The sequence below is a fragment of the Zalophus californianus genome, chromosome 3 (assembly GCF_009762305.2).
Source record: "Zalophus californianus isolate mZalCal1 chromosome 3, mZalCal1.pri.v2, whole genome shotgun sequence".
In the NCBI taxonomy this organism is placed as follows: domain Eukaryota; kingdom Metazoa; phylum Chordata; class Mammalia; order Carnivora; family Otariidae; genus Zalophus; species Zalophus californianus.
In genome coordinates this window covers 182,284,751-182,307,097 of record NC_045597.1, presented here as the reverse complement: position 1 = coordinate 182,307,097, position 22,347 = coordinate 182,284,751, and the positions used below count along the sequence as shown (strand labels likewise).

At 40.6% G+C, this 22,347-nt stretch overlaps 1 protein-coding gene across 2 annotated transcripts in view; it reads right to left on the bottom strand.

Moving 5' to 3' along the window:
• Positions 1-22,347, bottom strand: part of NYAP2 (neuronal tyrosine-phosphorylated phosphoinositide-3-kinase adaptor 2) — a 255,038-nt gene that overhangs the window by 51,168 nt on the left and 181,523 nt on the right. For both annotated transcript variants that reach the window (XM_027587960.2, XM_027587959.2), the window contains one exon: positions 15,460-15,666. In XM_027587960.2, coding sequence (XP_027443761.1) covers positions 15,460-15,666 — 207 coding nt within the window. The remainder of the gene's footprint in view (positions 1-15,459; positions 15,667-22,347) is intronic.

Here is a 22,347-nt window from a genome sequence, read left to right as displayed (position 1 = left end):
ATCTTTCTGGAATAACTTTGAATCTCCTTTGGAGAACAACATAACCAGGAATCTCAGTTCTTACGGTTCCATAAGAGGAGTTTCCCCAGCTGCGGCTCCAGAAGTGACCACGTGATTCAGGTCCATCCAATCAATCATTCTATCCCCTCGGCCTCACTGATTGGTTCAGGGGTGCACATGGGTTACAAAGCTGGTCAATGAGAGCTGCTTAAAACTTTTGCTGGAGTTCGTGGGAAGGAGTTAAACGTTTGAATCAGGGCTGCTACGCTCTCCTCACTTAGCAGCTGAACGATCGTGGACAATTTGCTTGACCTCTGTAAGCTTCAGTTTGTTCACTGGTAAAATGGGAGAAACGATGTATCCACTTCATGAAATAATTGTAAGAATTAAATAAGATAAATGTAAATTTCACTGCAGCAGCCAGCATGTCCTAAGATCTCAAGAAATGCTTGCTATTTGTATTACTGAAAGGCAAATGTGACCATTCAGCTCCTCTGCTTATAGAATAGGGAAGTCTAAACTGCCTCCTCACCATGGTCCACGTGACTCAGCTTACATAACCAGCCTGCCACACTGCCTTAGGTTCTCCTAAAGCCGCGTGCCTTCTGTTCCTCTAAGATTTTGATCATGCCACTCCACTCCGCTTGGTGCACCTGCGCCTTTCCCCTTCCTTCCCTTTCTTCCTACACTAAACCGTAGGCTCGGAGAAGACAGGGGCCATGTCTAGCTTATTTCCCGCTATATCTCCCCTGAGTAACAATACTGACCCCTGGTAAGGACTCATAAATTATTTATTGAATGAATTAGTTTAAACCATGTTTTAAAGAATGATGGGGCGCCTGGGTGTCTCAGCCAGTTAAGCATCTGCCTCGGCTCAGGTCATGATCCCGGGGTCCTGGGTTGGAGCCTTGCGTTGGGCTCCCTGCTCAGCAGATTTGGCTTCTCCCTTTGCCTCTGCCACACCTCCCCCGCCCCGCATCGTGCGCTCTCTCAAATAAAATTTTTAAAAAATGAAGCCAGTGTAAAAGATGAATTATTTGTGCATTTCTCATTGATAAAAAAGCATATTCTTCCATTCTTTCACTTTTTCCAAGTTTCCAGCAAAAAGACAAAAATACATTGACCAGACTTCAACGGAATTTCACATTAACAAAATTAAGGAGGGGAAAAATGTAGTGCCTGTTTTGGACAGCAGGTGGGAGTGCTTTGATTTGCTATGTGTTGTGGTAGGCTGACAAAGCTTCCAGAACTAGTCTCTGTCAATGCCCAGCCTAAGTCAGACAGCACCTTCTTCTTTGTACTGTCTACTACGGCTTTTCACAGAAACGGGGCATTTTTTGTGGATACTGTTGGTGCAGCACACCCACAGGGCTTTTGCAAAGAAAGCCAACTACGAAAAACTGGGAAGCAATGTCAAGGAGGACTCCTCTGGGAAAGGGCACAGGGTGGAGCCAGGGTCCCTGCAGGGAAAGCTACCAGGAATTAGCGCTGGAGTCAACACTCCGAGCCAGTGCATTGTCACTGTGGTTCTCAGACAGGATTAATCTATTGAGAGGCAAGTAGGTGAAGGTACCTTCTGTGCTATGTGAATTGTTTATGCCTGGTTAACTAGTTTTCCCCAAGAGAATCAGGAAGTACACAGAAATTCTTTAATAAGAATGAAATCATTATCAAGTTCTATTTTTTCTCACCAGTCTTCAGGGTATCTGGATAGTATACAACATCATGGTCTATGTACAGAAATCCAGGTTAAGGGACTGTGCGTGTGTGTGTGTATGCACACATAGAGTTATACATAGTATATGATAATAAGTTAGCTGACTCTGCAAATTGGATCACATAAGACCCAAGCTTAAAAGCCGTAAGTGGCTTTACACACACACACACACACACACACACACACACACACACACACTTAGTATCATCAAATCCCTTGACTTCATACTGCTCCCATAACTTTAATCAACCATCTTGATAGAAACAAATAAGAAAAAGAATATAAATGGTCCAGAGAAAACCCAGCAAACTACTGTGAAACCGAGTCCAGTATCCTGTCTTACTGGATTGGGGCTAGAATGCTCTCATGCTGTATACAATCAATCCCATTAGAGGCAGGCAGAAGCTCTTTGGAGGCAGAAGTTATCTGTCATCTCCCCATACTGGGCTGTTCAAACAGGTGTTCTCACTGGGAGAATTTTGCTGAATGAGTAAATGATGGAACTAAAGGAAAACAAGCACACAGGGGCGCCTGGGTGGCTCAGCTGGTTAAGCGACTGCCTTCGGCTCAGGTCATGATCCTGGAGTCCTGGGATCGAGTCCCGCATCGGGCTCCCTGCTCGGCAGGGAGTCTGCTTCTCCCTCTGACCCTCTTCCCTCTCGTGCTCTCTATCTCTCATTCTCTCTCTCTCAAATAAATAAATAAAATCTTAAAAAAAAAAAGAAAAACAAGCACACATAATGTTGAAGTTTTTTTTTGGGGGGGGGAGTGTGACATGCTGGCTCAGGTGCTCAAGAATGAATTTTTAGATAGATCAAAACAATCAGTTATAAACACCTCTCACTTAGTTATGGGAATAGAGGAATTTCATGGACTAGAGAGCACAGAAAACATTTCTTCTTTGGATTTATGAGGCAGGTTATCTGGGGCAGCGTATCTATCTTCATAATTCTGTTTCCCTTGGTTTAGGATGATGATACATTAGCTGACTTGGTAAATCTGATCACACAGTCTCCAAGTTTACAATCCATAAATGGCTTCCTGTCTTTCTTAGGTAAGACCAGAATCAGTGATGTGGGCAGCCGGGCCTCGCCCTCATCAGGTCCTCAGCTTCCTCTCACCACACTGCCTTGCTCTCACTCCTAATCCACCTGACACCTCCACGCCCGTGTCACCCAGATAATGTGTAACACACTCAAGAGGAAGTGCGGTGTTTTTCTCGTTGGCTTTGGTTACAGATTGTCATTGCATTTTTAACTTTTGTTTTTAATGGCAATTTCCCCCATTGGCACATGTTCAATGCTTGATAACTTTATATCGAGAAAATTAGCTGAATAAATGAAGGGATGAATATATTAATGAATTCACGAGCATGGAGGTAGAAAGAGGGAGACCCAGCCTGATTAAATCACGGGAAGAGAGCTATACTAAGGGTCAGAAGCCTGAAATCCACTTCTTGATTTGAACCTGCCACATACCAATGCATCTGGGCAATTTACCTGATTTCTCTTGAGCTTCAGTTTGGTCACCTAAATAATCAGATCATAACACCGGGCCATAGATGTACAGGTTTTTGTGATGATCAAATAAGATAGCACTTATAAAAGTATTTTAAGAGCTAAGACATGGCATATAAATATAAGGCATTATTTTATTTTAATTTTTAAAGATTTATTTATTTGAAAGAGACAGAGTGAAAGCGTGCATGTGTGCGCATGAGTAGGAGAGGGGCAGAGGGAGAGAGAGAGAGAGAGAATCTCCAGCCAACTCCCTGCTGAGCATGGAGCCCGATATGGGGTTTAATCCCATGACCCTGAGATCATGACCTGAGCCAAAATCAAGATTCAGATGCTCAACCAACTGAGCCACTCAGGCTCCCCAATATAAGGCATTATTTTAAATGGGTCACAAATGATCCATAAAAGCGATAAACTTAAATTCCATAATTCAGCTTATATATAATTTGCAGTACTCTTAGAGTACACTTTGTAATTACATCAGGTTCTGGTTTTTTTTTTAAACTTGTATACTTAAATATTAACTAGAACACAGAGGAACTCAGATATAATCGGAAAGCAATGTTCTTCTTTTCTCCCCCACAAACCAGATCCAACCTGCTATGGGGTGGCGGGCAGTTGTTTCTTGCCTTTTGGATAAGCCCTAGGCCAACTCCCAGAACTTTCCTTTTCATTTTGATAATTAAAATTTTTTCAGTTTCTTCAAGTAAAAAAAAAAAAAGTCTTATTGGAATAATAATTCAAATGCCTAGTTTTTTACATTAATTACAATTTTGAATTTTGTTTCAAGGAACTTCTCTCCTGGCCCATTTAGCCCTGTGTCTGGCACACAGGAGACCACCTTTCTCTCTACCTCATCTCCAGGTGCTTACCCCTAACTTGCCCTTAACTTGGTCCCCACCGTGTCTGCCTTCAAAGGGGCTGAGAGGAAGATGTTGAGGTGAGGGGGGAGGGAAGGTGTTCACTGACACCAGAATGAGCTGGTATTTCTCACTCTCTGGTTATAGGGATGGAAAGAGAAGTGAACACCTTTCTTCTTGGGGTGCACCTGGAAGGCCCCGTTTGACTGGCTCTCTCTCCCCTGTAGATCCCCTTGCTGTGTGCCCTCCGGACATCCTGTCAGGCACCTTGAGCTATGTCCTACAGAGTCCCTGCCACTCTGGGCAGTCACATGACCAAAGCCACCCCCAGGTTGCTCTCTGTGGCCTAATATGGTCCATGGGAAACACACTTTATGCACATCTTTAATGCACCATCAGTGGCCAGAGAGTGACTTGCCAGGCAGCTTTCTGCTCTGGTCATAGGCCATTCAGCTAACCTTTTGCATTTTTATTTTACCGTGTCTCCTCAATGACTAGAAGCCAGAAGTGAGATTTCCAAGTCGTCCCATCCATTTCCCTCCCTTGATTATCACCGGGAAGTTTTCTATCAAAGGTGGAGACTCGTCTCTCTCTCTCTTCCCAGACACACACACACACACACACACACACACACACACACACGCACACACACACACACACACACACAGTGTCTAGCCTCTCAACCTGCAACCACTTTTCCTAGGCTAGAGATGAGAGGTCACTTAAGGACAACAAAATTCATTTTGATAACTTCTTTTGCAAGTTCGGCTTCTGTGGTCTAGCTTTCTGCCTTGCAATGTGAGAGTAATTACCTTGTATCATTTTTTAATTATCCTTCCGCATGTTATACCCTGTTTATTTGCCTTCAAACACTGTAAAGACACATTCTGGCTATTTAAAATGGTTAACTCTCCCCACGTTCCCCTTTTTCTGGCTGTTTCTCAAAGCTGTATCACTAGTATCAGGAGAAATACAAACAAAACGATTTCTCTGGTGATCACAAATTCTAGCAGGCAGAAGTCACAGTTTTCCACAGAGAAATAAAAGTGGGCTGTTGGGGATATGACTTACATTGCTCTCCGAAGGCTCTCCAAATGAGAATACTGTTATGTGTTTACTACGAGAATTAGGAAAGAGAGCGTTAAACTCTAGAGTGGAAAATACTGTGCAGAACCTAGCAACCGGATCTGGCTGGTGTTCCCGGAGGAAATAATCATGCACCCAATTATAACTGAGAAGGAGAGCAGATGTGGAGAGCTGTCTTCTGGTGCCTAAGCCCACTATACAGAATGACAGCCTGGAGGGTCGTAGATACTAAAGCCCACAGCTGCTGAGGGCTGCTGGGGAGCCAAGCAGGAAGTTAGTCAACATCCTACAGCAAAGCCCAAATTATGGTGGGGGCCTGAACTCCACCAGATTGGTTTTTTTGTTCTTGTGGCATAGCAAAAATGAGGGAGAACTCATGGTTCCTAGCAATACATAGCTCCTTGACAGCAAAACCATGGCAGTTAAAGATGCTTCTTTGAAACATGGGATGGGGAAGCAAACTGTGGGAGAGTGGATCTTCACTTTTTACCTTGACTTTCTGTGTTTCAATGAGCATGCTCTGCTCATATAAACATCATAATAAAGCATTTCCATTTGACGGAAATCAGCAAAATTGAAACAGACCGTGGTATCTATGTCAGTGAATTATTTTAGGCTACACCCAAACTCAGTGACCTAAAACAACACTGATTTAGTTTTGTTCATGGGTCCATGAATGGGTTGAGGTATTCTTCTGGTCTGGGCTCACTTGTCATCTGTGGTCAGCTGTGGTTCAAGGAGGTGTTTCCACTAGGTCATCTTATGCTTTCTCACATGTTTGAGGGTTGGCAGCCTGAAGGCTGAAGACTCTTGGCTTTCCTCCATGTATCTCCTCCTCCCGCAGGCTAGCTCCGGCTTGTTTATATGGCAGTGGGGGGATTGGAAAAGAACGAGTAGAAGCATTCTTGAGGCTGAGGCTCAGAACTGACACACAGCCCCTTCCATCTCATTCAGCTGGTCAATACAAGACCCAAGGCCAACCCAGATTCAAGGAATAAGAAACAGTCCTTACTTCTTGATAAGGAGCTCTGAAAGCACATTGCAAAGGGCGTGCATGCAAGGAAAGGAGGGTACTGGGTCCAAAACTGTGTCCCAAAGGTGCCAGACCATGTGAAGAAATGGAAGAAAGAGAAGAAGGTATAGTTTGGGAATTATGTAGCCATATCAAAATGTTTAATAATAATCAAGTTCTAAAAGTAAATCCTTTTCAGCCACACTTCAGTGAGTGAGCTCTAGGGAACACTCTACCTCTCTTACTTCCTGGCACTTACTTGTCATGCCAGTATCAAATTTAATATCACTTTCTCCAGGAAGCCTGTCTGAACACCAGAGAATAAATCATGTCACTGTGTCTAGTATTTGCCCCTCATAACATTTATAAGAATCTTTTATTTTGTTTTCTGTCTTCCCTGTTAGGCTATGCACTGGGAATGTGGGTCTCGTCTACCATATTTGCCTTGCACACTCTGCCCCTCTGCACCTAGCCCCTGCAATGACAGAGGAGATGTTGAAGAAAATACTCCTTAGAAAATAAATACCAAGGGAATGAATGAATGAATGGATGAATGAATGTCAAGTCAGGTATTTACAGAAGGATATGTGCACATTTGGAGATACCAATATTTTCATGTGATTCCCACATCCTTGCCAACATGATTTTAAATCCCATTGATTGCTACTAAACAAAACAGAAACACTGTGAGAGAGATTAAAATTTCTTTTGATAACTCTGTATAATGCAGTAACCAAGTCTTAAAGCCTGCACCTGATCCTTTCTCCAAAATTTATGAATATAGACTCAGGGGAACCCCAAAACAGCCATGGCACTGGCCTAAAATCTTTGTTAGAAAGTGCACAAATAAATGAAGCATGGGCTATTGCACTAAGAGTGGTCCTGGAGCCAGGTACATTATGCGTATCTAGAGAAAACCCTGTATCCTATTTGCAATTAGCTACACTTTCCAAAGGAAACATTCGGTCTTGGTCTTAGAAAAAAATCTGAAACCTTTCCAGTAAAATTGAATGGTAACAGAATAAACTGTGGGCCTACAAACTATTATAAGCCAGCTTTATACCAGGAATTTCTATGCATTTTTTAATTTTTTTAAAGATTTTATTTATTTATTCATGAGAGACAGAGAGAGAGAGAGGCAGAGGGAGAAGCAGGCTCCCAAGGAGCAGGGAGCCCAATGCGGGACTCGATCCCAGGACCCTGGGATCATGACCTTAACCCTCATAATGACCCACACAGTGAGATTTCCTGTATCTTTCCTAAAAAGCTAGAAAAAACAGGGACACAGCAGTGTTACGTAATTTCCTCAAATCATTCCGACCAAAATATTAATTTATTAATAACGTTGCAAAGCATGGTTTACTTGCACTAAAAATATTAGAGAGTGGGGGGCGTGGCACCTGGCTGGCTCCGTCCATACAGCATGCGACTCTTGATATCAGGGTTGTGAGTTTAAGCCCCACATTAGGTGTGGAGCCTTGTTCATACCAAAACAGTCCGTTTTGGTCCTTTGCCCTGGACCCGTGACTTTCGGGACTAATTCTGTTTTCATTTGTGGCTGGATGTAACACATGTACAATAAATCATCTCTTCTGCTGTCTTAGCTGAAGAAAAAAAAATTAAAGAGAGAGGAAAACTGCATAGATTTAGTGTTTTGCCAGGAATTATGATAGTAAATACTGTTCCACAATTCCCAGTCCCGCCACCCAATTTGATGCTGCTCAACGTCTCTCAGTTTGTGTGCTTGGGGACTCTTCCTTGATATGGAGCACTGAATCCTGAATGTTTTTGAGTTGTAGCTGCTGGAAAGTTTATCAGCAAAGTGAGTCATTGATTCCAACATTATCAAGTAGAGTACAGTAAATATGTTTCAGAATTTTCAAGAGGAAAACATCTTTCTTAAAAATCAACTGGTAAAAATTCAGTATTCAAAGACTACACTCTTGGATTTAACCATCATTCCCCTTGCTGAATCCCAGTTTTCTGTTGCTTATATTAAATGGCCCCCATTCAGCTACAGCTCCTTGGCAGGCATCCAGCCTTAGGCCTTTGGCTAACACCCTAACATCTTTGTGATCGTCCCAATCTTCAAAGAGGTGATTGGATTATGAAGTAGAATTGTGCATGTTTTAGGAACCCTAGTCTGGGGGATGGGTGTGCTAAGTGGTCAGGTTGGAACCTGAGCTCTTACCATCCCCAACAAAACAACCCATGATCCCCACTTTGGCTGCACTTCTCTTGCTTTCTTCTCTGTCTAAATTCATCTCAGCTCAAGTCCCAGCTCAAATGCCACTACTTACAGGAAACTTCCCTGCGTTACCTGGTAGCAGTGATTCTGCTCTCTCACAAAGACATTTGGAAAGGTGTCTGGAATCATAGTGATAACTAATATTTACTTAGTATCTGTTGTGCTCCAGATACCATGCTAAGGGTGTTAATACATTGTCTCATTTAATTCTCACTTCTATTTTGCAATAGCATCTATGAGTTAGATACTATTATCGTCTATATTTTATGATGGAGCTTGGTGACATGACGGGACATACCCAATGTTATCACTAATAAAAAAAAAACAAAGATTTCAAATTTAAATCTAGATCTACTGGATGTCCAAATCACAGTGCTTAACCACTATCTTATACTTTATGTATGCTTTTATTAGTCACATAAAATTCACTCTACAAATGTGGTGTGTGAGAAATGGCACATTTCTTTGTTTTCTTTAAATGAAATCAAATCTATATATGTTCTTGCTTCCCTGAACTTGTGTGCACAGGACTCTTCTTGGACATGAAGGGCTAACTCAGGAATGGTGGTGGAAAATGTTTCCCTGCAATGGGTCATAAAAAAGCCCGGAATTGTTCTGCAGAGCAGAATATATAAGATGGCTCTTTTAGTCTTCAGACCACACTGGTCATCATGAGGGAGTCTCTTTTCCAGGCATTAAGAGCCCCTTAAAGTACAGCATTCCATATTTGGGAATTTGGGACCATACAGCATAAAGTCCAGCCTTACTAGAAACCCCAGGCAAACTCTAGTCCACCTTCCCGCCCTCCCAATCAGAGGCCAGGCCAATTTACCAGGATGCTCCGAAGGGATAGGCTGCTAGTCCTTTCAATTCACAGAATGCCATTCCTCTGTTTCTGCTGTAAAGTTAAAAACAAAACAAAACAAAACTCCCCCTCCCTTCTTGATCATCAAAAGCTATTTACCACTCTCAGGGCTCCTAGGTGGCTCAGTCAGTTAAGCGTCTGCCTTCGGCTCAGGTCATGATCCCAGGGTCCTGGGTTGGGACCCCATGGGCTCCCTGCTCAGAAGGGAGTCTGCTTCTCCTTCTCCGTCTGCTTCTCCCTCCACCCCTCCCCACGTCCCCCACTCCTGTGCATGCACTCTCTAAAATAAATAGAATCTTTAAAATAAAAAGCTATTTACCACTCTCTAATCCTCATTCATACCAATAGCTCATCCTTCTCAAGGAGATGCAGCTTCTGAAAAATAAAAGCCAGGAAGGCAGGATGCCTATTGGCACTTGCTGCTTCTACTATAACCCAACCTCTGTTTCAGGGTCAAGTCTATGCCTCCACCCAGTGGAATGTCACTGCTTGACTTTACAAGCCAGAAAAGACAAATTGGCAGACTTTAGGTCTTACCCAGTCAGAGGAAGTAAACTATTCGATTCATTTCTTTTTCCTGAAAATTGAGCTGTATTTAAAAATTGGGAGATTTCACATAAGAGCAATTAAATCGTGAAATTTGCAGGAAAAAGTTCTCGTGGTGAGCATCAGTTGGTACTGAATAGCTTCTGGCCCCTTGAGAGGCCCCTATGCTTTCCAGGTCACCTGCATTTCCATCATTCAGTTAGATGTTTATTGGTATGCAATGGATTTTCTCTGCAATGGAGAAATATTTTTCCATGTCTAAGCTTCTAACAAATGTGGAAATATATAACTTACACCAAATGGGCTTCAAGTTCCAGAAAAATGGGGAAAATACTTTCCTTTGTGGAAGTCAAGAACATTCCTATGTATGGAATGTGCAAACAAAGCACGTCTGTTTTGAAGGAGGCACCTCCCTTAATTTACTCACTAATATGACAGCCAGTCCTCCTGGCACCTCAGTTCGCATCTCATGTTGGACCTCCTCAAAATGGCAGAAACACACATGTTGAACACACAGAAGCTGAGGTCTTTTCAAGACTTTTCCACATAGAGTTTAGCCAAGGCCTTCCAAATTTACTTCCAAAAATGCTTCTTCAGTCTAGCCTGGCAAGGCCAAGCCACAAGAGGTTTGCCTCCATCTTTGCTCAACCTCTTCACCCCATGTGGAAAGCTCTCTTTGCATCTCTACCCAATTAATAATAATTATTATTATTTTGGGGGCACCTGGGTGTCTCAGTTGGTGAAGCATCTGCCTTCGGATCAGGTCATGATCCTAGGGTCCTGGGATCAAGTCCCGCATCAGGCTCCCTGCTCAGCAGGGAGTCTGCTTCTCCCTCTCCCCCTCCCCCATGGTCATGCTCACACTCCCTTGCAAAAATAAAGAAATAAAATATTTTAAAAAATTAATTTTAAAAAGATCTGACATAATCTTGGTTTAAGACTCCAGGTCTCCATTAAGTCCTCCGTCTTTCTTCAAGCCTGCACTAATTTTCTCTTCTCTGAATAGTAATCTACAGTAAACAGTAGATAACTATGAAAATACATTTAGTTATACTAATTAATTTATGTTCAATAGTTTTGTATCATAAAGAAGCATAGTAAGGTCTTCGAGTGGCGAAGACCTTGTTTTATATACCCTATGTGTGTTTGTGCTTTATATACCCTGTGTGTGAGTGTTTATCCCCCCAAAACCATTACAGAGTTGGGTACAAGCTGCTTAGAAACTATTTGTTGATTGATTCAGTGATTGAAATCCGAATTTTTGTGAATACTCTATTTACTTGTATAACTTCCACTTTTTCCCATTATTTTCATGAGCATTTGGGTCCCAGATCGCCACCACCTTCAGGAATCACCCTCTGGGGAATCTCCGATTTACTAAACAACAGTGACTTTAATAGAGTTCCACAGCAACCAGTGGCAATGTTAATTAGAACTGAGATCTCCTGACACATTCCTTCGCTTTACTTCAGCAATTCCTCCATTCCTCAAAAGAGCTGTTAAGAGCAGCCATTCCAAGTGGCTAAACTACATTTGGTAAAGCAATAGTCTGTGACTGGTAGCAGTTTGTGTGTGTGTGTGTGTGTGTGTGTGTGTGTGTGTGTGTGTGTGTGTGTGAGATTGAGATTGAGAGAGAGCGAGAAAACCAGAGGCAGAACGTTGACAGACTGGGGTATTGAAAAGTGGAACAGGTGAAACCCTCTTTCCTCTCTAGTGTTAGGTGTGGACCTGGGTACCTCTGTTACTACAGAGGAGGATTCTTGGTTGCAGTTCTAGTGTTTCTGGTAGGGGCTTAGCAGTTCAGTGACCCAGTGGCAAGGAGAGAATAATGCAGAGGAGGTGTGAAGAAAAGGAAAAGAGTAAACACTGACTTCCATTTCAAAGCAGCAAGTCCAAAATGCGCCCTTCACTAGTTACTTGCCTATTCTGGACAAAGGCCATCTCGCTGATGAGTATCCTCTAGCTAGGGCATCATTTGATGAAAACACCAAAGGTGAGTAAACTTCAGATATTCTAATTTTACACATATTTGCTAGTGAGCTATGGCATTTTCTAGTATAGAATCGGCACATTTTAGGTTATTTCTTTTTAGAAACATTGAAGCTACTAACATAACAAATATTTTTTTCTTTTCTCCTTTGCCTCAAAAGAGGTACAAGGGTAGATTTAATAGATAAAATTGCTGTGACATATTTGGGAGGGACTGACTTCTGAAAGTTTAATTAATTGTAATGCTCTTTTGAGTGTTCATTTTTTTTTAAGAGAGAGAGAGCATGAACTGGGGGTGGGGAAAGGGACAGCGGGAAAAGGGGAGAGAGGATCTTAAGCAGGCTCCATGCCCAGTGTGATGCCCAGTGTGGGGCTCAATCCCACAACCCCAAGATCATGATCTGAGCTGAAATCAAGAGTCAGACGCTTAACGGACTGAGCCACCCGGGCGCTCCTTGAGTGTTCAAGTTGATAGTTTCTCTGGCACATAAGAAACCCTAACTGACATTATTATATATGCGATTCCACATTTGCCCCTGCATTTCACATTACTTTTAATAGAGATACAAAAATGTCTTTAGCAAAATTGTACCAGAAATCTCTTCTTCTTCTTCTTCTTCTTCTTCTGCTTTATCTACATCTTTCATCACCTAAGATGGAGAATGTTGAAGGACTGAAGATATTTATGTCATTTCTTCTGGTCAGTAGACAATTTACTGCCCTACAAACACAGCTGAAAGACCCAGGAGAGCAGATTTTAGATGTCATAAAGCCAAAGAGATGCTTTGGGATTTTGCAGTGGAAGAAAGTGAAAGTATGTTATAAATTCTGTTTACACTCTAAATTTCTTGAAAGAGTCACTACAGTGTCAAAAACATATTACAGTTTGCCTATTTTATGCACCTTTCCAAATGTTCAGTAAAAGTTTAATTGTGGAACCATCTACTTGTTTCATTTTCATTTATTTTACATATTCTTCTTCGTTTGCCCACACTTGAAAATGTTTGAGTTCCCCAAGGTGCAATCTCCTTTTCCTTCTCATCTCAGTTTCCTGCTCTTCTAGTTCAGAATCATCCTGTCTTGGGGTTCTAACCACCCCAGAGGTCTCTAGCCTCAGTCTGTAATACTGCTAAATCTCTTCAGCTACAGACCTGTAATTCCAAGTGTCTACTAGCTTCTTAATTAGATGTCCCAGAGCACTTCCAACCTAACATAGTCAAAAATTAAGTCCTGACTTTCCCACCTAATCTGTGGTGCACGGCTCACCTTGACAACTCCTATTTTAGTAAACGGCCTCCCAGTCACCCCTTCTTGAAGCTTTGGAGCCATCACGGATCATTCATGATGAAAACTGAATTGCATTGTACCTATCTTAACAATATTTAAAGGACTACAAAATATCTACCACATAGTATTCAAAACCTAATCATGATGTGGCAGATACTGTCCATTGCTTATGCAATGTTGTCTTCCCTTTCTCCCTAAGAATATAGACTGTTGCTTTCATTTCCCAGTAGAAGCAGAAGGTTTTTAAGAGAAAAAAGGGCCCTCTATAAACTCACGGAAATCCCATTCCCCTTCACTGAGTTATGGGTCCAGAGGACATGTTTCCCAGTTTAGACCAACTAGATGAAAGGGACTCTTTGCTGAGGCATGATGCCCAGAAATGTCAGCTCATGATCATGAAAAAAAATCATCAAGGGTAGCAGAAGGGCAGAATTAAAAACAAAAAACAAAAACAGAAAGTCCCTGTGTCCTCAATGACATCATTGAACAGTTGCAAAATACCTAAAGCTGCCTACCTCCAGAGTGAGTGCTAGGGGAGTTAACAGAAGCCATTATTACTTAAGCCACTGTTAATTGGCATTTTGTTGCTGAAAGCATTTCTGGGTAATACACAGGCCCTTCAGGATTCTTGCTTTCTGGTACCAACCTACTTTGCAATTTCTTCAGTCAATTTTCCCCCACCTTTCACTGCAAACACAGTATGCTCCATCCCATAGCATTTTAGGTGTTCATCCAGAAGGCAGACTTCTCCATCATCCTCCTGGGGAGCCCCTCTTGATGTCTCAAGCTCCAGCACAAATGTTAACATCCTAAAGCAGTTATTATTTTACCCACGAAAACCCCCTGATTGTTCTTGCCAAAATCATACACACCCAGGAAAAATTAATTGATTTCTTTTTTGTTTCACATATTAGTTGTATATAACACATTGTATTGTGATGTTTATCTGTCTTTCACTTGACTTTGAGCACCCAAATGCAAGGATGTCTTATTCATCACTGTGCTCTCAGACACTAGAACAGTGGCTGTTACCTAAAGATATTCAGGTAATGCTTTTGGTTTTATATCTCTAGTCACAATAGGAGTACATATTATTTATATTTTTTGATCAAACCGGTACAAATTTAAATAATTAAAAAATACTACTAATAAGCCTAAAGTTAATCCTAAGTCCCAACTGAATCGTGATGTCAACCTTCTTTGGGAGAGGTGTTTTTTTCTACAAAATACCATTTATTTCCTATGCTTCTTTTTCTTTTTGACAAAATGCACAAATCTTCTCATATACCTATAGATGTTTATACTTTACTAACAAAAATAAATTTTTACTTTCTGCTACATTCGTCTCTTTTCCAAGATTTTTATGGCTTCATCATGAAATAAGTTACATTTTAAGTCTGGGAAAGCTACTGCTCTGTCTCTGCCTGGGTCCTATTCTAGAAACATCCCTTCCCAAATACAGAGATCATTCATCCTGTTCCAATTTTAACTTGTGCATGACTGCCACAGAGTTCCACAGGCTAAATGCATGTAAACTGCTTTCCAAGATGAGTATCAGAGTTGAAAAGAAAATTAAAGGATTGGTCTTTCCTTCAGAACCCTAACATTCTTAAGGGATAGAAACCTGAAAACTACAGGAGGTCACTTGATTATTTGTTTTTTTCTTCCAATTGACAGCTCTCTGTGAGTCCATCATGTAGATAAATCACTTCAAAGCAAACATATGCTGCTTTTAAAAACTTGATGTTTCATAATATTTATCTATTAACAATGCAAAATTGCATTGCAGGTTTTAATTTCAACTTGTGAAATCCAAAGGTGTGTTCGATTAAAATGTTCTAACTCTTCTGACTTAGATCTGGAAACTTAGTACCATGCCCATGGTCCAGCTACAGCATTCAGATCATTACTGTACATGCCTCATGATATCTATTCTCTTTACTGCCTTCAGACAGTTTTTTTTACCGATATATTCTCACTTTCATTTTTTCCCAGTTGCCTAGAATCTTTTCTGAAGCACAGGAGGCATAAACTCTAAGTCACTTAAACTTTATAAATTAAAACTTGTTTTGATGAGGCCTCTAGATGCTTTGGATAAAATTTAGTACAAGATGTTTCGAGCTGTCAGAGCTGCTTCATTGTACAGCTCCAAGAAGCACTATTCACTTCTCTACCATCCATGTGGACAATGTTCCCTGGAGTGGTCCAACATGTTGTCTCGTCCCTTTGTGTGAAGGGCTACTTATGCTGTCTCTATGAGTAGAGGCAGCTCTACCCGTGGTTATGCTTCTCTAAGTGATAATTGCACCTGAAAGATCATTATCTTTCTTACCTGAGCTGTGGTTTCCTGCTAACAAGGTGGGGCTCACAGAGCATCTTCCCAGTCTACTGGTGACCACAGGCGGTCCTGGTGTTCCATCCCATTCCTGAGCTTTGATAGGCTCTCTGGAAGAAGCCCCATGATGCCCTCTCTCTTTGCTGTCCAACTTTGGTAATGGCTCTGTGCTGTGGCTTCGGATTTTCAGTTCCTCTGTCGATTCTGTGTATTAACCAGAATTACATTCTGTTAAACGAAAGTTGAATCCTTCCCAGATTCCTTTAAAACATTAAAGAACAATTTTCTCAAATGCTTTCAATATATTTTTATCAACTTGGGAGTGTGTTGGAGATTACAACATTTAAACTTAACAGGGACAGAGATCACACGGGGCCTTTTTTTCTGAGGTGTGTAGGTTAATATCATTGGGAAAGAGTTTTCTCATTGGAACCTGTGCTCAACTTCAAGGAAACTTCTTAAAGAGCATGTTAGACTCACAGTCTTTACTGTCTCATCTTCCATTCATTCCTCCACCCACTCCGAATTCATCAATTCAGCCCACCACTCTGCTAAAACTGCTTTTGCTAAGCTCACCTAGTGCCTTCTAGTTGGCAAATTTAGAAAACATTTTTAAGACATTTGACAACTCTTTGATTACTTTCATTTATATCTTCAATTCTCTTGGCTCCAATAATGGCCCATCTTCCCGGGTTGTGTTCTAAATCCAACACCATTTCCTTGCCATTCATACGTTCTCTTCCTCCAAGCATCTCTTACATGTTGTCCCCAAGATGCTAACTTAGCCACAATTCTTCTCATTCTATATATACTCTTCCTGTGATTTTATTTTCCAGGATTGTTAGTGATTTCTAAATAGTTTATCACAAGCCTAGATCATTATCCTGGGCTTTAGACTCATTTATCCAACTGCCTGCTGGGTGAGTCCATCTGGATGCCCCATGGATAACACAGATTTAACATTTCAGGCATTGGACTGACACCACTTCTTACTATACCAATAGTTCCTCCTGTCCTGTCCAGCCAACCACCCAAGCTAGATGCTTGTATTTCCCTTTCCTTAACTGTTTACTCCCTAAATCTATCAGTCAGCAGATTCTACAGATTTTATTCGTGAATATCTTGCATTCCCGTCTGTTGCACTTTGTATCACATCTATCTTAATTACTTTGGTTCTAACTCTAATCATTGCCCTTGAATTATTGCAGCTTGTCTCCTCTTCTCTATCCTTATCTCTCTCAAGTATGAGCTCCATATACTGCCAAAATGATCTGTTTAAAATGCAAATCTAACCAAGTGTATTTTTCAGCGAATTGATTTAATAGCCATTCTGTTACACATATACAGAAGTGTTTAAAAACACATGTAGTAAAGATGGTTTATGAGTGATAACCGCTTGGGACGTTCAAAACAGTGTTGTCTCAGGGAATGGATGTGATACCCATTCTACAATGCACATTGAGAAGTGTTTAAAAACAAAAACAAACAAAAAATGCAAAACTGTTTATAATGTAGGCTTGACTAAAATGCTTCCAGAAGCCTCCTGTTACCCACACAATTATGTCTAATCTCCTTACTATGACCCACAAGACTACCCACCATGTCATTCTTCCCTTCCTCTCAGATTTCATCACTTCCCACCTGAACATTGTATTCAAGGAATGCTACTAGATTGGTTGGACCTTCTTCCTCCCCACTCCACTTCCAACTCAAACAAGGCTGTTCTCGTGCTACCACCTTCTACCTCATCTGCTTTGAATATCTCTGTATCTCGTCTTTGTCCCAGGAAGGCTCCTCAGTCCTGGTTACTCAATTTAAGTATCCTCTGAAGCCTCCTCCACTCACATCCCCACCTCTTGCTGGGATTTGGTCATCTCAGCATTGGTGTTTTATATCATCTTTCCATGAATTTGTTCTTCCCAAAAGGCCCTGAGTTCTTGGAAGCAGGGACTAAGTTTTGTTTTGTTTTGTTTTGTTTTCCCATTGATGTCTTTAGCACCTTGCATACTGCTCAATCGGTATTTAATTAATTTTTTTTTATTTAGTAGTTTTCTCAACTCCTCAGGCATCTTTCTGATGTGTGTAGGAAATACAGTGTTCCTAATGGAATAAGAGAATGAAGCAAGTGTTATAAATATATCCAAGTAACATGAAGCTAATAGTATTTTCAAAAATCTGATTATCTAACAATCACAGGTTGTAAGATTCACCAAGTTGAAAGTTTCATTCAAATGAGGAATTATTGGGAAAGACTGCAGTGAAAAAAAAATCACAGAAATGGTTCAGAGAAACTGTACTTTGCTTTCTTTATATTTAGGTTCAAATACTCATCAACTTGCAGCAGCGTGAGAATACAAATGCCCCACTTTGGCTCCTCAGTACCTGAATCTGTGGTGCAGAGACAGAAAAGGTTTATAATATAGTCAGAAGCCCTAGGTGAGATCAGCTGAGTGGCCCAGCTTTGCAGGCCTGACATGGTCATGGGCTGGTAACCCACTTCACTGAGCACTTGGGTTCTCCTCTTGGAGCCTCATTTTTTCTTAACTACAAAGTAGAGATAACACCAGCCCGGTCTAACCTCTCCAATGTAATTGGAAGGACCTAATGATATTCTAGATTTTAAAATATTTTTGAAACTAAGTAGTGCCACACATGTAAAAGATATTATAATTTAAATAAACTGTAGCCATTTGTCCGTTATGAATTTATTTAATCTTTCTACATCTGGATCTAGATAATCACTGAGAGATTGAAACACAAATGGAAAATTGCCAGGCCACATATAAAAATAGAACTCCAACCCATTATCTACAGTAATGAGCCCAGAAATCCAATCTACTTTCCTTAAGTCAGACTTATAGGAAGTCAGACTACTATCTCTAATAACCAGTCCAGGTAGCCAAACAATAACCTGTCTGACAGTTGGCTCAAAGCAGCCAGGGTTTAATAACTGACAGCTTCCCGAATTTTGCCCCTGCTTCCAACATAGGACCACCAGAGAGAATCAAATCTGCATCCCTATCCAGTCACATAGGATGCCTTCCTGGTTGGCCTTGCTTGCTTGTTTGCCTCCCCATGCCAATAGCCTCCATTTGGGACATATCTGAAGTCTAGCCCATTTTCCAATAAGTTTTTCCCACAAAGCTTTCTCACTCTTCTCCCTGCCTTCAAATCTCTGCAATTGTAAGTGATGGTGGCTAACTGCCTTGCTATAGCAAGGTCTGAATAAATAGCCTTTGCCTGTTCTCATTTGTTTGCTCTTCATTTATATGCACATTGCTATAGTTCCTTCTAGCTCCAAGAAGATATGCAGTTGTGTAAACACATGTCATGAATATTATTCTATGAGATAAAACTTAAACCAAGAGGGTAGTCTTATAATAACAACCTCAGAAAGATTCCTGGCCTTTAAATGGGCCTCATATAAGCCTAAGTCATAGTTACACTAAAATAGAAAATAGGAAGTAAGAATATTTAAAAAGTGCTACATTCCTGCATAATAATTACAGCAAGACAATTTAACTAACACTTGCTTTTCAATGCCCTGAGTCAAATGGAATAAAACCAGTATCAGAAAAGAACATCATAGACTATTTCCAAGCTGTTTATTCACAGTTTCAAGGAAAATGTAACTCTGGCTTCCAAATGTCACAGCCTCAAAGCCTAATGACCCATCTGTTTCACTTTACCTTCTCTTCCAGATTTCAAACAGAACATTGAGATGCTTGCTTTTATTATCAACTTTTATATTTTTTTCCACTACCAATATTAAGCATTTACTATCTCTCCCTCCCCCCACCACACACACACACACACACACACACACACACACACACACACAGAGTCTTCTTCCGCTGGAACTGAAATTGACCAAACTAAAAAAAAATGCTTACACATAACATTGGATCCAATCTCTTTCCTGTGGGTTTGGGTAACATTTTAAATATGAAAGGCTGGGGATTTGTGTCAAAGCACCTCCACCAACAGCAGTTTCTTTGTTCTCATTCAAATTACTTGCATACACATACTAGGGAAGTGTCACTTAGGTCTCAAACCTCAACTAAATAAAAGCCCAATACAGCTTTGGAAACAAAAAGGAGTCTTTTTTTTCTTTCTTCCTTCTTTGTTTTCAAGTCCCAGAGGTTAGTCTTCAGTGAATTCTGGCAGATATATTTAGAGAAACTTGAAGAAAAGGATGGAAGAAATTGTGCTACTCGGACTTGTGTGTGGATGTACCTTAACATCTGCCTCCCAGACAGAAGGCAAAGCTGAAAACTCCGGAAGAAAATTGAGAATGTACTATTGAGAATTTTGTTTGGGAATAAACCTAGTTTCCTACATAGATTCATGAGAAGCTTCCTATAAAATGCATTTTCTAATTAAAATACTATGAAAATCTCCAAAATAGCTGTTGCAAATAAACAAATGGAAAGCAGATAATCAGACTAAGAAATATATACATGAATTCATATCAAAACCTCAAAGAAATCTACTCAGAGGAATCAGGAGCTATTTATCTCTATCCATATATTTCAACGTTTTCTTAAAGCCTGAAAAAGAAGACTGATGTTAGTGCCATAAACTTTCCTGTACAAGGTCAATCTTAGGCACTGTGGTAAATTTCTAGGTGGGATCCTAGTTTTTTCAGATCTAAGTTCTTACAGCCTTAGCATGTAGCACAGGGCTAACTACGTGGAAGGTGGTCATCCTCTGTGGAATGAAGGGCTGAGTGTCAACTATTGATGTAAAATCTGATGCTCTGCCCCTCCCCCACCCATGCCTGTGCATGCTCTCTCTCTCAAATAAATAAATAAATCTCTTTTTAAAAATAGAAAATAAAAAAATGAAATCTGATGCTTACACTGAAATCTGATCTTGAACTGGAATCTTGCTGTGAGAAATGCATGTAGATTTCATTACATTCATCTTTCAGACTGTGTGCTTTGCCTATTATGGTCTTAAACTTCTTACAGTGTTCAAGTTAAAGAAAGACAAGTAAGGATAAGAGACTAGGAGCAATCATTTCATGACCAAAATATTCCCTCCAGGTTTCCAATCTTATCACGCTTCATGCTGCTAATTCTGAAGTTCCTTCTCAGAATTTCCCCTCTTTATGCTATCTCTGGATCTACACTTGTCTCTCCTGCTTCTACCTTACTCTTCTCCCTCTGCATCCCTGTATGGGGGCCCTGAGCCACCTAGAAAGACTTGACTTCCCAGGTCTGATGGCTTTTACCACCAAATCTGTCCTCCGCCAGATACTGAGTTTTCCCAGTTTCTCTGACTCACTCTTCCTCATCAACATTTACTCTCTCAACAGAAAAGGTATAGAGGAGGGGCGTGGATCAGTGGCTCAGTCCAGTGGCTCAGTCAGTTAAGTGCCTGACTCTCGATTTCTGCTCAGGTCATGATCTCAGGGTCATGGGGTTGAGGCCACGTTGGGCTCTGTGTTCAACACGGAGTTTGCTTGTCTCTCTCCCTCTGCTCCTCTCCTGTTCTCCCTCTCTCTCTCTCTCTCTCAAATAAATAAATAAATAAATAAATAAATAAATAAATAAATAAAATCTTTGAAAAAAAGAGAAATGGTACAGAGGATTCTTGTAAGTCTCCAACACCTGAAAATCCCTCTAAGCTCTAGAGACAAAGAAAACACTATTGCACTGATGGACCTTTACATATGGCCATCTAGTAGACCACACACATTAAAACTGACAGCATTATCCTCTTTCCAGACTTGCTTCTTTTCTGGCTAGGAAGATCATGCAATCGTTGATTTATATGTCTGGTTCCCCCACCGGACTATAACAGTTTCTTAAGACTAAAAACTGTATCTTTCATGTTGGTCCTCAGTATCTAAGAGAGTCCTCAGCGAGAACAGACAGGATGAATGAATGCATGCATGCGTCACCCAGGTCAGTTAACTAATTAGCCTTCATTCCTGGATCTAACCCCATCGTAGGCCATGACTCATAGCCTCTCCCCCCACCTCTCCACTCTCACCCAGCACCCGGGCCATGCCACAAAGCAATAACCCTCAATGACAAACATGAGTTAGCTAAAATTATTTCTGTGAACCCATATATGTTTCTAACCGACTTGCTGACAGATCAGAAAACAAGTTATTTGCCGGGGAAAATGAGTATTATTTGGAAATATGACCGGTCACACCATTTTCCTGGAAGAACATAAGAGCTTTTCTTCCTTCGTTCCTTCCTTCCTTTCTTCCTTTCCTTCTTTCTTTCTCTTTCTTTCTTTCTTTTCTTTCTTTCTTTCTTTCTTTCTTTCTTTCTTTCTTTCTTTCTTTCTTTCTTTCTTTCTTTCTTTCTTTCTTTCTTTCCTTCCTTCTTTCTTTCTTTCCTTTTTCTTTCTTTTTCTTTCTTTCTTTCTTTCTTTCTTTCTTTCTTTCTTTCTTTCTTTCTTTCTTTCTTTCTTTCTTTCTTTCTTTCTTCTTTCTTTCTTTCTTTCTTTCTTCTTTCTTTCTCTCCTTTCATTTTCTTTTCTTTCTTCTTTCCTTCCTTCTTTCTTTTTTTCTTTTTTTGTAATATATGAGAACTAACTTGCCATATCATTTGTTTTTATGCACATCTAGATGATTCAGATGATTTACACAAGAGGCTTTTATCTATGTGATTTGTGACTGTAGTTATTCCTGAAATTTCTGAATTTCTGAAATCCTGAAATTTCACCCTTTCACATAGGGATTCCTTGGTTACAAAATATGGACTTGGTGCCTGGTGACAAAGGGACCAAAGCTCATGTAGCTGATGAGCATTTGAGCTTTTTGTGGACAAAAAGAATGCTTCAGAATTGTCCCCTCATATTGGCCTAATCAGCAGGATCAAAGTGCCTCCATTCTGTTCCAACTGCTGAACAACGGAAATAATG